Source organism: Bidens hawaiensis, unplaced genomic scaffold (genome assembly GCF_021521415.1).
Source record: "Bidens hawaiensis isolate Kalapana, Puna unplaced genomic scaffold, B.hawaiensis_p1.1 tig00008041_1, whole genome shotgun sequence".
NCBI classification, from domain to species: domain Eukaryota; kingdom Viridiplantae; phylum Streptophyta; class Magnoliopsida; order Asterales; family Asteraceae; genus Bidens; species Bidens hawaiensis.
The window spans coordinates 331,773-354,491 of NW_027491565.1; the positions used below are offsets into that span (position 1 = coordinate 331,773).

At 36.4% G+C, this 22,719-nt stretch overlaps 2 protein-coding genes across 2 annotated transcripts; both read left to right on the forward strand.

Annotated features, from left to right (window-relative positions):
• Nucleotides 1-218: 218 nt before the first annotated feature.
• Nucleotides 219-9,027, forward strand: LOC143636737 (pre-mRNA-processing factor 39-2-like). The gene is made up of 12 exons (XM_077104252.1): nt 219-336; nt 1,389-1,486; nt 2,056-2,285; nt 2,400-2,567; nt 2,652-3,009; nt 3,102-3,245; nt 5,053-5,205; nt 5,279-5,395; nt 6,824-6,904; nt 7,238-7,387; nt 7,468-8,532; nt 8,647-9,027. The coding sequence occupies exons 1-12, from the start codon at nt 273-275 to the stop codon at nt 8,794-8,796; spliced, it is 2,778 nt and encodes a 925-aa protein (XP_076960367.1). The 5' UTR covers nt 219-272; the 3' UTR covers nt 8,797-9,027.
• Nucleotides 9,028-16,332: 7,305 nt separating this feature from the next.
• Nucleotides 16,333-19,605, forward strand: LOC143636734 (uncharacterized). The gene is made up of 7 exons (XM_077104248.1): nt 16,333-16,443; nt 17,512-17,757; nt 17,864-17,949; nt 18,036-18,138; nt 18,262-18,744; nt 18,820-19,157; nt 19,243-19,605. Exons 2-7 carry the CDS (start codon nt 17,589-17,591, stop codon nt 19,399-19,401), a joined length of 1,338 nt encoding a protein of 445 aa, XP_076960363.1. The 5' UTR covers nt 16,333-16,443; nt 17,512-17,588; the 3' UTR covers nt 19,402-19,605.
• Nucleotides 19,606-22,719: the final 3,114 nt, after the last annotated feature.

Below are 22,719 nucleotides of genomic sequence, written 5' to 3' on the forward strand. Positions count from 1 at the left end.
CTCAAAACAATCAGACTCTATGAATTTGAAATACAAATCGTTTCAAAACGTAACTTTGGATATTACTAATACAAAACTTTCAAAAATATATATATATATATGTATATTATTTTAGATTAGCCCTCTTTTTTGTTTTGTTTTGTTTTGACCTAGGTTTGTAATACAGTAATAGTAGGCTAAAATGGAGTGGTGAGGTTGCTTGCTAATGCTAATGCTAATGCTAATGCTAATGCTAATGCTATTACTATTACATTTACAGAAGAAGCATATTAATGGATCTGCTGATACTGGCCAACGCTGCCGACGATGTTTCCGCCATGGAAACCGTACCGGAAAGTCAGTTCACTCTACTTTACTTCTCTATAATAATAATATTATTATTATTTAGTTACATGCTGCTGTTAGTATCATATTATTCCATAGCGATCGTAGACTACAGTAGCAATGGCCTGTGACAGTACCTTTAGTGCCTTAGGGTTTACACTCGCAGCATACGATTGTTTGGAAGGTGATTATTGCTGAGCTGATTTAAATTGGCAAAAGTTAGGGTTCAGGATCGACATCAGGATCGGTTTCCATCTACGATGTACACTAAACACTGATTTGGAATATTTTATCCTAAATGAGTTTAATTTTAGAATTCGAATCATTTTTATTCAGCGTCATAGAACTCGCTAGGCACTAGTCGGCATTGGCGAAGTTTAATTGAGGCTCGGGGTGGCCCCGGCCCCCTGTTTTTATGCGCAGCAGTGTAAATTTACCCGTTTTGGCCAAAAAATTTTATACGTAGTGTAAGTTTAGCCTTTTTCGGCCGAAAATTCCCCCCCCCCCCCTCGTTTGTGAAATTTTGTATACATTTTGAGCTCGGCCCCCCCGGTGCGTCAGTTCAAGCTTCGCCACTGCTAGTCGGGCGGTGGGGTACCGACTAGCGATAGTCGGATTGGATTATTTATATGGAACTTTTCAAAACTACACACACACAGAGTTTTATATTTAATTTTTTTAAAATGAGTGTAATTTTTCAAGTACTTCAAAGATCTTGACCTTTTTCTACTGGTACTGATTTTAGGGGCTGATTAGGTGAAGTTGGAATATGTGACCCTAGATGATTTGAAAGTTAGAATTAGAATCAGTTTTATCAAACTTCAAGCACTTTGATTGATTTACTGAGACTTTAAAGAATTACAAAGTATAGATTACATTTGATGCACACCAAAACACTGTGGTTCATCATTCATGCAAGGAAAACATGCTGCGAGCATCCTTCTTTGCAATGAATATAAATTTTCTGAATCTCTTTCATCATGAACTATAACTGAATCTACCGTGTTTATGCTTCAACGGCTGCTTTTCATTTATCCAACTCTAATTCTTTAGTTGATTACCAGTTGGTTCTCCTGAAGATGCTTATGAAGTTGTTGCTGGTGACTCCTTGGACTTCGATTCTTGGACTGCACTCATTTCAGAGATTGAGAAAACTTACCCGGTTAGCTCCTTTGCATTATTGCAAACCGATAGATATTTTGTATACACTTTTAAACTTCCTTGGTTGCTGGTTCATATTAAGTGTTGTCTTTTTTATAAAAAAGACAGCTTGTTATGTGATAGAACAATTTGGATATAGAGTCTCATTATCATAAAGTTATTAAAGGCAGTAGAGAGAGCAATGATAATATATGGATTAGCTTACTGAGATAAACATTGGTACGGAAAGTAGGCCAAATCAAGTTATATTTTATTGCTGAAGGGTCAAACTACTGAACTAGCAAGTTATATTATCTAGCTCTGTATATGTGTTAATAGTGGACGTGTAAGTGTTAACAGCCTCTTAAGTTGCCCCAGTAAAATAATTTGGATTTCTCCTGTGATTACAGCTTTGTAATAACGTATAATATATTAAGTACTCCTGAAATTACAAAAAAAAGGTAAGATAAAATAAGCGTCAAGTTTGCTGACGGGTCAACACAACCCGCTATGTTATCAATTCGAACTAACTAGAATACAATAGTTTATCTGGTTGATCTGACAAAATAATATTATGTAAAATTACTGCAGGACAACATAAAAGCAGTATCATCAGTTTACGAGTCGTTTCTTTCCTGGTTTCCATTGTGTCATGGATATTGGAAGAAGTATGCAGATCACATGGCCCGGCTTTGCAATGTGGAGAAGGCTGTTGAAGTATATGAACAGGCAGTGCAATCTGCAACATATTCTGTTGCATTGTGGGTTGACTATTGCAGCTTCAGTATACATGCTTTTGCTGACCCATTTGATGTTCGTCGGTAACTTCTACATTCATTATTTTGTTCATTAATTGATGACGTTTGAGCCATTCTTGTTTTCTCTTGTTGTATGAAGGTAAAGTTGATTTAATTTATTCTTTTTTTTTAATACAGAATATTTGAAAGAGGGCTGTCTTTTGTTGGAAAAGATTTCTTGTGTCATAAATTATGGGATCTGTACATTCGATTTGAGTTATCTCAGCAGCAATGGAGTGTTCTTGCACACTTACTTATCCGTGCCCTAAAGTTTCCAACAAAAAGTTTACACAAGTATTATGACAAGTATGTCTGCCTTACTTTTTATGTACCTTATCACAGCCCTGTCTTTGTTATAGTGTTCATAGTTATTTCATCTTTATATTTCAGTTTTAAAGAGTTGGCTGCTTTTGTGGAAGAGGATATGTCATTTTCAAAAAGTTTCAATCTTGAACCATATGTAGCTGATTCATACATAGAGGCTGCTGCATCTAATGATGAAATCTATAATGCCATTAAGGAACTGCAAGATTCCTCCAGTGTTGACCTGAGGTCAAAAGCTCTAAAGAAGTTAAATGTCATTGCTGAGCTGTATTATTACAAATCATGCCGACTACATGAACAAATAGATTACTTTGAGAACTATATGGAGAGGGACCTTTTCAATGTAAAACCACTTGATGACGAGGATCTACAAAACTGGCATAATTATTTGGATTTCATTGAAAAGCAAGAGGACTTTGTCTGGGTATGCTTGAATATTGTGCAGTGTGCAGATGGATACATGAGTTACTGAATAAGATTAAGTATTATATCCAATATTTACTATTTTACTTACAGGCTGTAAAAGTCTATGAAAGATGCTTAATTCCATGTGCTAATTACCCCGAGTTTTGGATGCGGTATGTGGAGTTTATGGAATCCAATGGGGGGCGAGAACTAGCAAACTTCGCTCTGGAGAGGGCAACACAAGTATTTTTAAAGGTATGCTTTTAACACTGTATGCACCTTTGTGTCATTTTTTTTGAACGACATCTATTGTCATTGTGAGGCTTGAGAAGTGGCGAACAACCTTAGAGACAAAAGGTTTAAAGATTATTTTCTTGATTTTAGTTATGATTTAGATTGTTTTAGATATTTTTTTATTTGTTATAATTCATTTTTTGTTGGCCCCATCAGTCAAATAAAATAGATCGTTCCTTTGGGAAGAATCCATCAAAGAATTTCTTTATATCCCTTCTAAGCGTTCTATTTCGTATGGTATTTTGTAGGACTAAAGGATACATGGAGAGCTTACAAAATATATTTTTTCTTGTCGTTCTTTTTTTCTATAAAAAAAGACTATTAAAACTAATCAAAAAGGCTTCGAATCACTGTGAATATATCAAAATTTCTTAGTAATAGCTAATGTCTGCTCGCGTAGCCGATCTAAGACGGAGTACCTCCACTGTGATTTTGGTGGGATAAACGACAATGAAGACGCACAGATCACAATTGAAGGGCAGGTGGTCCCGCAGGTAATGAAGTTCAAGTATTTAGGATCATTTGTACAGAGCGATGGGGAATTAGACAGTGATGTGACCCACCGAGTTCAGGTAGGATGGTGTAGATGGAAAGCAGCCACAGGTATATTGTGCGACAAGAGTTTCCCGACTAAACTAAAGGGAAAATTCTATAGGGTGGCAGTTAGACCTGCAATGCTATATGGAACAGATTGTTGGGCCATCAAGAAGGCACGAGTGCGGAAGATGGAGGTAGCAGAAATGAGAATGCTACGTTGGATGTGTGGGCACACAAGGCTAGACCGAATAAGAAACGTTGTGTTTCGCGAGAGATTAGGGGTGGCGAACATAGCAGACAAGATAAGAGAGTGGAGATTGAGATGGTTTGGACATGTAAAGAGAAGACAGACGACGAATCCTGTTAGATCCGTAGAAAACATTACTATAGAGGGGAGGAGGGGTAGAGGACGACCGAAATTGACTTGGGATGAGAGGATTAGGCATGATTTGATAGACCTAAACCTCTCCGAGGACATGGTTGAGGATAGGAATTCGTGGAGAAGTAGAATTAAAGTTAAGGATTTTTAGAGAGAATTGAATACCTTAGGGCTTAGACTTAACTTATTTAGGTCACATACCATAATGGTATTTCCCTTACATATATTATTATTATTATTATTATAATTATTATTAGCTTTTATATAGCTGTTAAACTGTGATCTTATTATTAATATTATTATAATTAGTAGTAGTTTTTATATAACTGTTAAACTTTGATTTCCTTTATTTTGCTTCATACACATGTACTTAGAGCCGAGGGTCTCTCTGGAAGCCACCTCTTTATTCCTTTGGATAGAGGTACGGTGTGCCTACATCCCACCCTCCCCAGACCCTACTTATAGCTTTGCTGTCGGTGGGATTTTACTGGGCATGATTGATTGATTGATTGATTGATCTATTGTCATTTCTTTTTAGCTATTTTTACTTGTTAGAGATAATTTATAATCAAAATCAAACCAATCATAAGTAAATGAGTTGAAGATATGAAGCTGCCAGCTCTAGCATGTTCACAAACTTTTCTTTTAGTACACTATTAGAAATCACTTACAATATGAAGAGAATCACTTCATCGTTAACACTGTCAGTAGATAATTTGGAAGGTATTTTTGTAAAAACTTGAAACATTTCAAACATATCATTTATAGTATTGCAATATTGCAAAAGAGTTTCCAAGCTAGCCTGAGAGGTGATAGATCGATCATTTCACGTTTCTTATATATTTTGTGCAGAATGTGTCAGAAGTGCACATTTTCAATGCAAGATTCAGAGAGAAAATAGGAGATATTGAGGGAGCTCGTGCTGCATTTAATCTTTGTGATACCGAGTCTGATTCGTCTTTTGTTGATACTGCAATATATGAGGCTAATATGGAAGCACGTCTGGTATGCAATCGTGAGAATTGTCTGAATTTATAGTTCTTGCTTGTGACTGAAACTGACCGTTGATAATAAACAGGGAAATAAGAATGCGGCTTTGGGAATTTACGATAAAGCACTCAAAATAGCAGCAAAGAAGCAGAAAATTAGCACGATCCCTATCCTGTATATTCACTTTTTCCGCCTTAAATTTCTGGTATTTAAACTTATTATTCTAGCTTTTAAATTTTCTTTAGTTATTTTTTTTTCAATTGATTGTACTTCTTACTACCAATGGATGAAACTGTGGGCCTTAGTAATAACATATATACAATGCAATTCTTAATGTTCAATGTACATGCACATAGTTCTGTTTTGAAATTGTTACTGTTTAAACTCTTCAAGCTTGCATTATTTAATGTTTTGAGGTAAAGGTTAAATCGTTTTGAACATCTGTTGAATCCCACTGTTTAGGTAAAAACATTAGTTTTCATTGATAGTTCTTTAAGTGGTCCATGAAGTATTTAGTTAGTTAAATGGGGAAATGATAGATATTACTAGCAGCACCTATCATGGGTGATGCCAAGAAGGAATAAATTAAAATGAGAGTGTAATTAATGCTGTATATACATTATTGGGGTGTCTGATGCAAAATGTTCAACTGGTCTTTCTTTAAAGTTGGAGATAACGGAGATGAGGATGCTAAGGTGGATGTGTGGGCACACAAGGTTAGATTGAATAAGAAACAGGGTTTTTCAGGAGAGATTAGGGGTGGCTAGTATATCAGATTAGATAAGAGAGGCTGATTGAGATGGTTTGGACATGTGACACGGAGTAAGACAACGGCTCCCGTCAGATCAGTGGAAACTCTCATTATAGAGGGGAGGAGGGGTAGAGTCAGCCCAAAATTGACTTGGGATGAGAGGATTAGACGTGATTTGCTAGACTTGCACCTCTCTGGGGACATGGTTGAAGATAGGACCTGTTGGAGACGTAGAATCAAGGTTAAGGACTTTTAGGAGTAGACTGGATCATTTCTTGTATAACTCTTGTATCTTATTATTATTATTGTTATTATTATTATTATTATTGCTTTGCTGTTTTATATATATATATATATAGGGTTTGGATCAAATACAAATAAAAGTAATGTGCTAAACGTGAGAATCAAGTAGAGTAATTATGTGATTACATGATTACTCTACTTGTATATATAATTACTCTACTTGATTCTCACGTTTAGCACGTTAATTTCATTTGTACGTTAACTTTCCCATATATATATATTGACTTAATTTTACCTTAGTTTTGTTTCATCGATCTATGATAAAATGTTGTTAATGTTACTAGTATTATATTGCTTCTAGTATATTATCTCTACTACTATTCTATTTTTTTTTCTATTTTATAAACTTTTATATATTTTTCATTATTTTTGGACCCGGGGGTCTCACTAACCTCTCTTTCTTTAGGGAGAGGTAAGGTTTGTCTACATTCCACCCTCCCCAAACCCTATTGATAGTTTTGGCTATTTGTGTGATTTACTGGGTATGATTGTTGTTGTACCATTATTGTTACTATTATTGTTGTTGTGCTTTTGGATTGTGAATATTCTTTCTAATTGGGTAGTGCTTTCTGTTTGTAGATCACTGGTAGTGCAGATGATGCTTTTGACTTGCTAATATCCGGTATTCAGCAAGTGCCTTTTTCTAGATTACTTATAGAGGTATATTGTCCTTTTTATTTAAAACAACTATGAATTTATAAATAATTAATGTACTAATACAGCAATAGTTAATATGTTTACTAAAACATTTCAATAATAATTCTTACTATTAAAACCAATTGTAATGGTCATATATTTAAATATGTTTTGGATGCCGTTAAACCCATTTGACCCGCTCGATTGTTTTAAGGTCTTCCTTTTCAGACAAATCTTTTAGCTTAATCCAAACATAATCCAAATTGACCCATTTGTATACAAACGAATTATAATTGCCAACATTAGTTATAGTGAATCAGATAAAGGAGGATGGACTAATTATTCTACTATTTATAGGAATTGATAAATTTTGCAATGCTGCACGAAGGATCAAAACATTTAGATGCTGTTGATCACATTGTTGACACTGCTTTAACTTCTGGATCGGACAGTTCCCAAGGTTTAAGCTCCAAAGATCGTGAGGATTTGTCAAATTTGTATTTGAAGGTTAGATCTTTTAATTTGAAATTTGAATCAATTTATTTATAGTTTGATCGTTAATTATGGTCATCTTAATTTGATTGTAGTTTGTTGACTATTGTGGAACAACCCATGATATAAGAAAGGCATGGAACCATCACATTAAACATTTCCCGCGTCTCATAAGGAGTACCTTTTTACAAAAATACCCTTCTAGTCACCTTTCAAATGACCCCAAAAAACCAAGAAAAAAGACGCCTCGTATTGTCGCTAAGCAGCCATCTAGGGTTCATAGTACCAGGCGTGAAGAACACAAGTCATTGACTTCCAAAAGTCAACCCATTGACCTTAACAAGCCTGCAGCCTACCAGAATAGAGAAATGGATGATATCATTTCCGAGAAGGAAAATACTCACTTTCAACAATCTGACGATAACGCGGCTGGAGAATTAGAAGGATTATCACAAAAGGATGATCAAGACCCCGTTCCAGCCACAGAGAAAGACCAAGAACAAGAAGATACCATGAACCCTACTGCTGCCAATCAAAACCCCGTTCCAGCCACCGAATCTGCTAAGAAACAAAACAAAACCGATGAACATGAACACGACGAACATGAACATGATCGTGAACCTAAAACCGGCCCACAGCAAATTGCTTCACAAAATATAGAAACCAGCATAATTAATCACATGCTCACTACTCCTGAGCATGTGCCAAATGTGCAGCAGCCACAGAACCCTGCTTCTGCATCCCAATTACATATGTTGACTCAAAATAGTCAACCAATGGTTCAGTATCCCGTGCAAAGTAGTGAACAACAACCTGGGGTGATTCAGAACCCACAAACTTACAATCAAATGTGGCAATATCAATACCAGAATCAGCAACAATGGATGCAAATGCAACAGTACATCCAACAACAACGACAACAACAATTTCAAACACAACCTCAAACACAGCATCAGTATCACCAGTTTTATCAACAACAGGAACAGTACCAGCAGTATTGGTTACAGGTGTACCAGCAGCAGCAGCAAATGCAAGAGTATAATATGCAGATGCAACAATACCAGCAGATACAACAATTGCCAAAAGATTTACATCAGAATCATCTACAACAGATTCCCGTGGTGTCAAATCTGATGCGGAATATTAGCCATGATCAACAGGTATAAAAAGGCGACTAACTTAGGAAATTCACGTGTTACCTACCAAAATTTGTATAACTATTTAATGCTTTTTCAACTCTCTAATTTTTCTTTATTTTTTGCTCATGTATGCAGAGTCAAGGGATGATGCCACCAAATACAACAATGCCATACACACAACTAAACCTTTCAAATGCGGCTGTTCAGCCAATGGCTGCATCCACGACCGCACCAACAAACATCGTGACTCCAAGTAATCAACAACCACCTTCAGATTCCATATAGATCGTCCATCTTTTCGTCAAACCCTGAAACTTTGATGACCAGTTGACGTTATTTTAGTTATAAAAGTGTGTGCATATGAGGTTATAATTACTTGTCATGAACCCTTTAAAGTTTAAACATATACATGAATGATGAATCTGCTAACTGAATCAAATTGACTGACCATTATAGGGGTACTTAGCTTTTTAATTTCGAGATGATCCTGCAGTGTTGGAACTCGTTTTCTAATAAAGTGACATGACCGCTTCTGAATTTCTCGTCTTGCATGATAACAAAATGTGCGTATGTACATATGATCTTAATCTTTTAATATTTTCTCATCGAAGAACAGCGGGTATGTTTGATCATCGTCTTTAATCTTTGTAAGATTCAGTTGAAGATATCTTGGAATTTTCACATTGTTTACTACAGGAAAATATAGTTAATATAACATTTGGTTAAATGGATTGACCCGGGCATGGCCTGTTAGTTAAACGAAAGAAACCCGAGCATGATCCGTCTTAATTCAAACACGGTGGATCTTAATAAATAAATGGCTGTCCTCTGTTTTAAATCTAACGGTTTTATAAAACGTTTCTATTTAGATTTACATGAAGTAGAGAGAAACACGTATAAAGTTCGTGAGAGGTAAAGGAGAGAGGGAGGGACGCATTCATGGAACAAACCCGAGATAAATGTAATGTGGTTGTATTCTTGAGACCTCTCATTAGAGAAACTCATAGTCTTCATAACATCAAACGGGAAAAAACATGCCAAAATAGAAAGTGTTGGGTTTATTCCTGGCGAGATTAGCAAGCCTATGAAGGGACTCCTGGGGGGAGTGGTTAGTCGGGATGCAGGGTTTATTCGGTATTTGGCAACTAAAAGAGCTTTGAGGGCGGTTGAACTTATGAAACGTCTGTCGGACCTGAGGGACCCCCAAAGTGAGTTTCTTTTGTTGCGCTCGTGCATGAGGGTTGCTAAGTTAGTGTTTGGGCTTCGGACTTGTCAACCTGAACATGTCAAAGAGGCTGTGTTCATCTTTGATGCGGGTCTGCGGGGGTCAATTGAAGATATTGTTGTGTGTGGATGACCGCATTTTGGGGACCTCCAGTGGAGGTTGGCTTCCTTCCCTATGCGTTGCGGAGGCTTAGGAATTTTCTCGGCTGAGGATGTCTCCGCATATGCCTTTATGGCTTCCAGGTTCCAGTAGTAGAAATTGCTGGACCACATCCTGTGAAACGCTGGTGTTATGGGGGTAGATCCTGACTACTCTTTTGCACTTGGTAATATTGGAACAACTCTCCCGGACATTGATTTAGACGGTTTTACTGATAAGGAGACCGCCCCCAAGAAACCTCAACAAACCTTGGCGAGTGCTCTTTATGGTAAACACGTACATGATTTGGAGGAGTGATTCGATATGACCCTGAGACAAAATGCAGTTTTAGATGTCGGCAGTTGAATACACAACCATACTTAAATACCGGTTTATGATTCCTCTTTTCCTTCCAGATGAATCATGCACCATTTGTAAAAAAAGCTTGTTTAGATAGATTTGGTGAGCATGCCCTCCAATGTAAGAAATTGCCGGGATTCAAGTATCGTCATGACTGGGTTAGAGATGTCTTATGGGATGTGCTTAGGCGTGCCGGGATCTTGACTCATACTCAGTTTTTTATCCGGCTCAGTGAACATACCCCATTGGCAATACTGACAAAATTTCGAACGAGCCACGTGGTGGTGTCAGGTCATAATTATTGATCCGATTCTTTCTTAGGATAATAAAATATTGTATGGAGGTCACCTATACCGAATGTCTGATCCGATTCAGTGGTTTGACCCATACTCAGTTTTTTCTCCGGCGCAGTGACATACCCCTTTGGAAATGCTGGCAAATTTCGAACGGGCCGCGGGGTGGCGTCAGGGCATAATTATTGATCCGATTCTTTCGTAGGGTCATAGAATATTGTATAGAGGTCACCAAAACCGAATCTCTGATCCGATTCAGTGTTCGAACCATACTCAGTTTTTTCTCCGGCTCAGTGAACATACACCTTTGGCAATACTGGCAAAATTTCGAACGGGTCACAAGGTGGCGTCAGCGCATAATTATTGATCCGATTCTTTCGTAGGGTCATAAATTATTGTATGGGGGTCACCAATACTGAATTTCTGATTCGATTCAGTAGGTCGACCCATACTTAGTTTTTTCTCCGGCTCAATGAACATACCCCTTTGGCAATACTGGAAAAATTTCGAACGGGCGCGTTGTGGCGTTAGGGCATATTTATTTATCCGAATCTTTCATAGGATCATAAAATATTGTATGGAGGTCACCAAGACCGAATTTCTTATCCGATTCAGCGGTTCGACCCATAATCAGTTTTTTCTCCGGATCAGTGAACATACCCCTTTGACAATAATGGCAAAATTTCGAACGGGCCGCATGGTGGCGTCAGGGCATAATTATTGATCCGATTATTTCGTAGGGTTATAAAATATTGTATGGAGGTCACCAAAACCGAATTTCTGATCCGATTTAGTGGTTCGACCCGTAATCAGTTTTTTCTCCGGATCAGTGAACATACCCCTTTGGCAATACAGGCAAAATTTGAATGGGCCGCGAGGTGGCGTCAGGTTATAATTATTGATCCAATTCTTTCGTAGGGTCATAAAATATTGAATGGTGGTCACCAAGACTGAATTTCTGATCCGATTCAGTGGTTCGACCCGTACTCAGTTTTTTCTCTGGCACAATGAACATACTCCTCTGGCAATACTAGCAAAATTTCGAACGGGCCGTGAGGTGGCGTCAGGGCGTAATTATTGATCCGATTCTTTTGTAGGGTCATAAAATATTGTATGGAGGTTACCAAGACCGAATTTCTGATCCAATTTAGTGGTTCGACCCGTACTCAGATTTTTCTCCGGCTCAGTGAACATACTCATTTGGCAATACGGCCAAAATTTCGAACGGGCCGCGAGGTGGCGTCAGTGCATATTTATTGGTCCAATTCTTTCGTAGGGTTATAAATTATTGTATAGAGGTCACCATGACCGAATTTCTGATTCTATTCAGTGGTTCGACCCATACTCAGTTTTTTCTCCGGCTCAGTGAGCTTACACCTTTGGCAATACTCGTAAAATTTCGAACGGGCCGCGAGGTTGCGTCAGGGCATATTTTATTATTCGATTCTTTCGTAGGGTCATAAAATATTGTATGGAGGTCACAATGACAGAATTTCTGACCCGATTCAGTGGTTCGACCGATACTCAGTTTTTTCTCCGGCTCAGTGAACATACCCCTTTAGCAATACTGGCAAAATTTCGAACTGGCCGCGAGGTGCCGTCAGGTCATAATTATTGATCCGATTCTTTCCTAGGGTCTTAAAATATTGAATGGAGGTCACCAAGACCGAATTTCTGATTCGATTCAGTGGTTCGACCCGTACTCAGATTTTTCTCCGGCTCAGTAAACATACCCCTTTGGCAATACTAACAAAATTTAGAACGGGCCGCAAGGTGGCGTCAGGTCATAATTATTGATCTGATTCTTTCGTAGGGTCGTAAAATATTGAATGGAGGTCACCAAGACTGAATTTCTGATCCGATTCAGTGGTTCGGCCGATACTCAGTTTTTTCTCCGGCTCAGTGAACATACCCCTTTGACAATACTGGCAAAATTTTGAACTGGCCGCGAGGTGGCGTAAGGGCATAATTAATAATCCGATTCTTTAGTAGGGTCATAAAATATTGAATGGAGGTCACCAAGACCGAATTTCTGATCCGATTCAATGGTTCGACCCTTACTCAAGTTTTTCTCCGGCTCAGTGAACATAACCCTTTAGAAATAATGGCAAAATTTCGAAATGGCCGCGAGGTGGCGTCAGGTCATATTTATTGATCCTTTTTCTTTCGTAGGGTCATAAAATATAGAATTGAGGTCACCAAGACCGAATTTCTGATCCGATTCAGTGGGTCGACCCATACTCAGATTTTTCTCCGACTCAATGAACATATCCCTTTGGCAATACTGGCAAAATTTCGAACTTGTCGCGGGGTGGCGTCAGGGTATACTTATTGATCCGATTCTTTCGTAGGGTCATAAAATATTATATGGATGTCACCAAGACCGAATTTTTGATCCGATTCAGTGGTTCGACCCATACTAGTTTTTTCTCCGGCCCAGTGTACATACCCCTTTGGCAATACTGGCAAAATTTCGAACCGACCGCGAGGTGGCCTCAGGTCATAATTATTGATCCGATTCTTTCGTAGGGTCATAAAACATTGTATGGAGGTTAACAAGACCGAATTTCTGATCCGATTCAGTTGTTCGACCCATACTCAGCTTTTTCTCCGGATTAGTGAACATACCCCTTTGGTAATACTAGCAAAATTTCGAACGGGCCGCGAGGTGGCGTAAGGGCATAATTATTGGTCTGATTCTTTCGTAGGGTCATAAAATATTGTATGGAGGTCACCATCACTGAATTTCTTATTCGATTCAGTGGTTCGACCAACACTCAGATTTTTCTCCGGCTTAGTGAGCATACCCATTTGGCAATACTGGCAAAATTTTTTATAGGGCCGCGAGGTAGCGTCAGGGCATAATTATTGATCCGATTCTTTCGTAGGGTTATAAAATATTGTCTGGGGGTCACCATGACCGAATTTCTGATCTGATTTAGTGGTCGGACCCATACTCAGTTTTTTCTCCGGCTCAGTGAACATACCCTTATGTCAATACTGGCAAAATTTCGAACTGGCCGCGAGGTAGCGTCAGGTCATAATTATTGGTCCGATTCTTTCGTAGGGTTATAAAATATTGAATGGAGGTCACCAAGACCGAATTTCTGATCTGATTTAGTGGTTCGACCCGTACTCAGATTTTTCTCCGGCTTAGTGAACATACCCCTTTGGCAATACTGGCAAAATTTCGAACGGGCCACGGGGTGGCGTCAGGGCATACTTATTGATCCGATTTTTTCGTAGGGTAATAAAATATTGTATGGAGATCACCAAGACCGAATTTCTGATCCGATTCAGTGGTTCGACCCATACTCAGCTTTTTCTCCGGCTTAGTGAACATACCTTTTTGGCAATACTGGCAAAATTTCGAACGGGCCGCGAGGTGGCTTCAGGGCATAATTATTGCTCCGATTCTTTCGTAGAGTCATAAAATATTGTATGGAGGTAACCATGACCGAATTTCTGTTCCGATTCATTGGTTCGATCCATACTCAGTTTTTTCTCCAGCTAAGTGAACATACACCTTTGGTAATACTGGCAAAATTTCGAACCGGCCTCGAGGTAGCGTCAGGTCATAATTGTTGATCTGATTCTTTCGTAGGGTTATAAAATATTGTATGGAGGTCACCAAGACCGAATTTATAAGTGGTTTGACCCATACTCAGTTTTTTCTCCGGTTCAGTGAACATACCCTTTTGGCAATACTGGCAAAATTTCGAATGGGCCGCGAAGTGGCGTTAAGGCATAATTATTGATCCAATTGTTTCGTAGGGTAATAAAATATTGTATGGAGGTCATCAAGACCGAATTTTTGATCTGATTCAGTGGTTCGACCCATACTCAGTTTTTTCTCCGGCTTAGTGAACATACTACTTTGGCAATACTGGCAAAATTTCGAACGGGTTTCGGGGTGGCGTTAGGGCATATTTATTGATCCGATTCTTTCGTAGAGTTATAAAATATTGTATGGAGGTCACGAAAACTGAATTTCTGATCCGATTCTGTGTTCGACACATACTCTGATTTTTTCCGGCTCAGTGAACATACATATACACATAAACCATCAACTAGACTCTAAAAGTATATTCACATTTTCCTTACAACTAAACGAAATCTATTATATACTATACTCAAACGTGCGTGATTCATGTTAGGTTCGTGTTATACCGTAAATATATTTCCTAACATCTGTACACATTTGACAAAATGCTAAAATCATGAGTCTTTATAAATATAAACAAAAGTATTTGTTTTTTATATAACATGTTAACATGTATATATCATCATTTTGTTAATAATAATAATAACATAAATATTAAATTAAATACAAATACTTAGAAGAAGACTTGAGCTGGTGTTTTATTGCTGCCGAATGAGACTCAAGTCAACTATCGGTCAGGGTAGGAGAGTGTAAGCACGCGCTTAAATGTGATGGTTGATAAGCACCACCGTCATGTATACGTGTCATTTTTCTATCGGTTGTTAAGTTAGTAGTGCATTTACATTTGTCAACCCCTTTTAGTTTTTCCAATTGTCATATCAAACCCCTTAACTTTTAAATTGACAATTGTTTCCCACAATTTTTTCTCACCTAGTTATCAATCATTACTCACAAATTATGATGCAATACAATAATAAAAAAATAAGTATTTTATTTTTTTATAAAAATGAATAGTAGATTGTATCAAAAAGTATAGCACTAGGTTGTTTCATTAAAAGATAAAGTATGAAAAAAAGTGACTTCATGATGAAATGGGAAGGTAGCATGGGACTATAACTACACACTACTTCTTCGGGTGTGCTTTCGCTTGTATAGCGTAAGTTATATCTACATGAAACCGAGAGAACTGACGTATGTGTGAACATTTATTATGGTCTTTGAGGTCGATTTTCAATGACGTGTTTGTTTTGGAAACTTAATACATACGTTAAGAATATTCAGCTAACAGTTATTGAGCATTTCATGTGATGTAAAGGAAGTGAGAATGAATATGTAACGATAAAAGCTCACCATGACAGGAAGAATGTTGATTTCTTAAAACGCTAATGTAACGTGATCTATCTTTCATATCGTGCAAAGCGAACGTGATAGATAAGGTGAACTATAAAATGTTATCGGTATGGTATTTGTTAAGAAACACTTTGATATTGAATTACTACGTCTTGAATTTTAAGATATAAAAGACTTTGATAAATGAGATTAATGATACGACTTATATTTTTCTTAAAGAAAAGCAAATCTAAACTACTAAAATATATACCTTATTTTCAATAAGAAAACATAACCATTCAATATTATTGGTTAAAAATAAGTATACAACATATAACCATTTAATAAATAACTTATTTTATTTACCGGTAAATATTATGGTTGTGTGAGACTATTATGTTAAGTCGGATGCAAACGAGCCTAGTTGCTCTCGACCTACTTAAGCTCGAATTGAAAAAAAAAGGTAAAACAAGCCAAACATTTTTTTAGCCCGAGCCTTAAATAAAGCTCATTTAGTTACCGAGTATGAGCTCGGACGTTACATATCTTAAAGTTTTACCTCGTTGGACTTCCATGTAACAATTTTACGCCTCACGACCCAAACTAATAAATAATATACGGCCCAAACCCAAACTCAAACCCGAGCTTGAAAACACAACTCGTATGCCAAACTCAAGCTTTAGAAAAAGAAGAGATTGAAACGAGTCGTAAGTCGTATATAAAGTTGTAACCTCCAGATAATACAAGGGTCTATACATATATTATATATATAGATAGAGAGAAACAGCATATAAGCGCGTCAACTAGAAACTAGAGAGAGAGAGAGAGAAAGAGTTGAGTTCTTGGGGCTGGGGTTTGATATTGATATATTCATATATACATACATATATAGTTATATATATACACACACACAGCAACAGCAGGTAATCAATTCAAACACATAACTGTAGCTAATGAATCATCTATCTGTTTCTGATGATTATTATTATATGATCCTCAGTCATCGTTTCATTATTCAATCATTATCTAATTTTGAATGAAGTTTTTAACTCAATCGCTGACGATTATTCGAATTGATAAAAACTACGTCGTTTTGATTAGGTTTGTTGATTGATTTTGTGGAATTGGTGTTTGAATTATAATGATAAAATTGTTTATCTGTGTGTGTTGACTTTGACTTTGATTGAAGTTTAGTTGAATTTTGGTTAAACTTATTATGATTTTGTGATTGAGTTTGTGAAAATGATGGATTGAGATTGAAATATTTGTTAAGTTTGTTTGATTTGATTTGATTTGATTTGATTCTAAAGTTGTGTTTTATTGAAATTGTTGATGATCAAACCCTAGATTTAATCTATAAATGGTAGGGGTGTGCATCGGTTGGGTCGGTTTGGTTTGGTTCGGTTTTGGGATTTAACCGAACCAAAAACCGAAATTTTGGTTTTTGAGTTGTTAAAAGCCGTTCGGTTTTGGGCTAAAATCGAATCAAAAACCCAAAGTTTGGATTTTTAGTTTTTAAAAGCCGTTTGATTTTGAGCTAAAACCGAACCAAAAACCCAAATTTTGGTTTTTAAGTTTTTAAAAACTGTTTGGTTTCAGTTTTTTCGGTTTTCAGTTGGGTTTGGTTTCGGTTTTGCCATTTGAGCTTGAAAGTTTTGAGCTGAAAAATAAGTTGGCCATAAACAATGAATTTAGGCCTAGGTTTTTTTGGTAGTCACTAATACATTTGATTATTATACATTTGGACTAAAATATTTGGGTTAAAATATATATTAAATTATTATAAATGACTTAAAATTCAAAATAAGAATTGAAATTTTACAAGTTTGCTTCGGTTTTCTCGGTTAATTACTCGCAAAACGGAACCGAAAGTTTGCTTTTTCCAAAAACATATAACCAAACTGTCGGTTTTTGTCTCGGTTTGGTTATTTCGGTTTCAGGCACACCTCTACTAAATGGTCTAATGTATTCGTTCTTTCGGCTATTCGCAGATATTTGGAGGATCTTATTTTGCTACTGATGTTTTTAAGTCAGTATTGTTGTAATACACATTAAAGATACAGAACAAATGCCATCACCAAAGATGAAAACGAAGTCAAGCATGGGCTGCTTGAGAGAAAAGAATGGCCTTCATGTTTGCCAAAAATCAAGCAAGATATTCAAGAATAGTTTGTCACAGTCTAAAAGTTTTCAACAAGAAGCTCAACTCGAGACGCTTATTTCTGATAAAAAGGACGGTAATAACATTAACATAGTATTTCCTGTTTTAAGTTTTTGTTTATTTGAATATTATTATTTACTAACCGCGTCAATCTTTTTTTCGATTTTGTTTTTTTTTTGCAGATTCTGTTTGTAATGAAGTAACTGTGCAGGATCTTAGAACCGAGGAAACTAACCGTTGTGAATTTCTTGATGAAGAAAGTATCCAGGTTCAGAAATTAAACTATTACTTTCAAATTATGTACCCAAAGTTATAAGCTTTATATTAATATATGGAAGTTTTATTTTATTGCAGGATCATACTAAAGTCAACTGCTCTTCAACAGTAGAAACTATTTTTTCACCTGTACCGCAATCTATGGACAATAACAGTGAAGCAACTCTTTCTTGCGATGAAGGTAAAACAATAAAGATTTCCAAAACTGATTCTTGATTTATTTTGACTTGTAATTGTATATTTTTTAGTGTTTCGACAAAGTGATTATGATTACATAAGTTTTTATTTGTTGCCTTTTATTTAGAAAGCGAAAAGGATCTTGAAGTGCCGTCACTGGAAGATAAAGATACCGACACTATAAATAAAACCTCATGTGAATATCAAAGTTGTAACGTGTCAGATTTCTTCATATCAGACATGATTGTTTCCAGCTCACCTACTGAAGAAGCGACGGGCTTACAAGATTATGAATGCGACGAATCAAGCTTATTTTTAGACGATGAATACATGTTACTAACGTTTCTTGAAGATAGCAATGGTTGTGATGACAGAATACAAAACTGTTCAGAACCTGTAATGTCTTCAGAAGAATCAAACTTGTATTTTGCAATACATCAGCTGACATCATGCAATCAGGAGCTCGATGCGAACAGTTATCCCGAATGGGACCCGTCAGAATGTTTGGATCCACAAATGTTTATCAAACATCTGCCCGATCTTTCTGAAGTGGAAACGAATTTATCTTCCTCTAAACGAAAAACTGTCACATTAGTACTCGATTTAGATGGTATGCAACTTTTTTTTTTGTTTATTTTTGAGCTGAAATTTTTTGCTATAATATTGTTGATGTTGGCATATACAGAAACACTTGTCCACTCGACGTTGGAACCCTGTGATGACTCAGACTTCAGTTTTACAGTATTTGTTGATTTCAAAGAGCATGCGGTCCATGTGAAGCGGAGGCCTTATCTTAAAGAGTTCTTGGAAAGAGTTTCGGAAATGTTTGAAGTTATGGTGTTTACAGCGAGTCAAAGCATTTACGCAAATCAACTATTGGATATATTGGATCCAGATGGAAAATTCATCTCTAGCCGAGCTTATAGAGAATCATGCGTTTTTGCAGATGGAACTTATACTAAAGATCTAACTGTTTTAGGTCTTGATCTTGCGAAAGTTGCCATAATTGATAATTGTCCACAGGTAGCTTTAAGGTTACATTTTTCTATACTGGTTTTGTTTTTTTTTGGGATATTTTTCGGGTCTCGTTAACTTTTGGTGGTTTCAGGTTTTTCGGTTTCAAGTAAATAATGGAATTCCAATAAAGAGTTGGTTCAATGATCCGTCAGATTGTGCATTAATTACATTACTACCCTTTTTGGAGACACTAGCGAATGCAGAAGATGTCCGTCCGCTAATTGCCAAAAGATTCGGTAACAAGGAATAAGTGCCCTTGTTTTACATTATTTTACTCCAATCTTAAATGCTTCTCACTCCTTGTGCTTCTAATATAATAATCTATATAAATAAGACATTGTTTTTTTCTGTTCTAGACATCTTACTTGGTTTTCTTTCTGATTTCTGATTTCCGGTGTACAGTTATAGTTTTTTAGAAACTGCAATTTAAGTGTGATTTGATTTTACCTGATGAATATCTTTCTCTTTTGGTGATTTATCTTACTTTTATTATATGCATGACAGCATTAAAGTTTATTATAAGACCTTTGATTAGTTGTCAAAACACTTGAAAGATTAGGTGGATGTTTTGTTAAAAGGGTAAAGGGTTACTAGAACTAGGTTCTAACTGAGCGTATGATTCAACGGGATACATTTTATTTAGCAATGCGAGTTACATTTTTTATGATTTTTATTAGACGCCTGTGTGCATGTGAAATGATTATATTTAATGGATTGATAGCCAAACGCCATTTTAATATGCAAAATTCCTTTGCCTGCAATATATCTATATTTTTTTGGTTTTTGACACACACAGTGGGTAGAGTTTTGTTTACTTTTCATTGATATTGATGCTACTTCTAACAACTTAGCTGACATGTTATGGTTTTCGTAGCGCTAATCTTTTAGGTTAACTACCAACAGTTTTGAGCACCCTTAATTTTTTTAAGGTAGGTTTGTGTCGACTTCGAGCCTGTAAACTTGATGTTTAAAATTTTTTAAGAGCTTGATCTGTGTCTTATTGTATGTTGACTTTTAACAGGTAGATTTGTGTTGACTTCTGATAGATTTCAAAGTCCCTAAACCATTCTGATAATTTTTTATTTTTATTTTTTTTAGATTTTTAATCTTCCTCAAATAGAAGATGTTGCAAGTTTGACTCTTTATTTTCTTTTTAAGAGCTAGATATTTTATTCATTTATATATGTAATTTTTAAGGTAGATTGATTAGGATGTTACTAACATGTGTTATAACTTATGTCATAAGTCTGATTTTGATGTACATTATTTAGGTACAATATATACCAAGACACATTTGTATCAGGAGCCAAAAATTTTCTTGTTTTGTAGAATTTTATTACAATATGCGCTTCGTATGTGCTATATATACGTGTAAACGCATTGTAAGTAAAATTTACATATAAGTTGAGATTTGCATCCGCAATTGTACATAAATTTTAAATGGTTGTTCCTTAAACATCCCGACCAACATTTATTTTTGGCTACATGCATGTGTATCTGACGTTTATACAAATCCCGGTCAATTTTATTGATTGTGTGTAAACATCATAAACTTATAATCATCTCTTCTAAATACAAGCCTTTACATAAGGTCAAGTTTCATTGCAGAAGTTGGGTGTATAAATTAATAACCAAACATGATTTGAGATTTACTTGTTAAAACTAACATATACTTACATCATCCACGCTTGTCTCAACAACAATCATACCAAGTAGAATCCCGACCGTAGCAAAGTTATTGGCAGGGTTTGAGACTCTAGAGAGAGTGAGATGTAGGCAAACTATACATCTATTCCCGAGGATAGAGTGACTACTTTTAGATATAGATTTGTTATAATATCCTTTGTCAAATCACGTCTGATGTGTGGTTCGTTTTATAAACTCTGTGCACTCGCCTTAGGCTTTCTTAACACTCATCGGTACAAGACTACAAGTCAACACCCAACGTTTTTTTTAAATAAAAACACAAAAGTCTAAACCAACGTCGGGTTCGAACTAGCTAGCCTTGTCGGCTTCATAATTACCATGTTGTATTCATGTTCATGGCAACGGTTCGAGACCAATATAGATCACCAAAAGAGAAACAGGGAAGGGAGGCGGGGGCCGTCGGTACGACTGCGATATGGTGTTAGGTTTCTTACATTAATCATATTAAAATAATAGATAGAATACTTATACAAAATTATCTTATATAAGGTATTAATGTCCATAACCTATTAATAACTCTACATCACTACATGAAGCATGCAACCCAACATCAGATCTAGGTGTGCAAGTGAACCGAGCTACTCGAGCTCCAATCGATAAAAAAAACTCGAAACAAGCCCGAGGCTCAAATGTAGCTAGTTTATTATCGAGCCTGAGCTCGAGCCTTGTATGTGAAGCTCGTTTAGGCTCGTCGAGTAAGTTATATCTTATCTGGACTTCACTCGAGCTCGAGCCAAGCATAGGCTCGTTAAGTGTTTTCCCAAATATAAAAAAAATAGTGAAAATTTTTAATAATAAATTATAAACGAGCCGGACCCGAGCTTAAGAAAACACTCACGGGCCGAGCTCAAACTTTTGAATAAGAGCTTGAAACAAGCCGAGCTCAAACTCAAGCTCAAGCCCCATACGTGTAGCTTTTTAGTATAAAGAAATCATATTTATTTATTTATTTATACAAAGAGTAGACTCGTGAGCTGCTGCAGTGCACACCAGGTGTTTGATTATGTGGCTGGCGGCAATTAAATCTGGCATTATCTCCACCACATTCCAAAGTATTGACGTATGGTGGTTCCAAATTACCCATTTCATTTTCCAATGTCTCTTCTAAACCAAGTCTTTCAACTCCCGATCCATAATCAAACACGAAGTAAACGAATACTCTCGTTTATATTAATAAGAAAATCTAACTTTAAAAACTTATCACAATCTCTCAAACCCTAAGTCGGTTACATCTCGTGTGTGTGTTTTTATAATGTCTAACCATGGCGTGGTTTATATAAACTAACGCAACTTACTGGCCAAGACATTATCAGTTATAATTACATTACTATTAGGAAACATAATCAACTATGACCGACTTATCTGTATTGGTCTCTCAAGTTCACTGACTTGTGACTTGGAGTCTGAAATTACGTCCAATAGTCTTTTAGTTTTAATTTTCTTTTCCTCAAGTTCGCCGACATTATCAAGTTTTACCGTGTTGGCCTTTTTATGTTTATTTCTTTTAAAGAGTGGACATTAGTATTTCAATCAGAAGTTGCCGCATAAGCTAAGTAGGCTAAGCCATAGCCAACCCTTTTTGGTACCCTTAGTCGTCTGTCTTATAGGCTAAAATTAGCCTACTTGTGCCTTGTGTCAACTCGTGGTTGCTCTGAATGTGGGACCCATCTTACTTATGATTATTCGTGCCAAAAAGAACCAGTAGATAGCTTGTTTCGCTTGGCAGAATATGATAGTTCTAGAAGATGATATGTTAATTAGAAAGTTGTGGGCTAAAAGTCAATGTCTATTTTGGTATCAAGTATGAAATAATCTTTTTCTTGGTCTACATTGTCTCGAAAAGTTCCAATCTTTAATCACG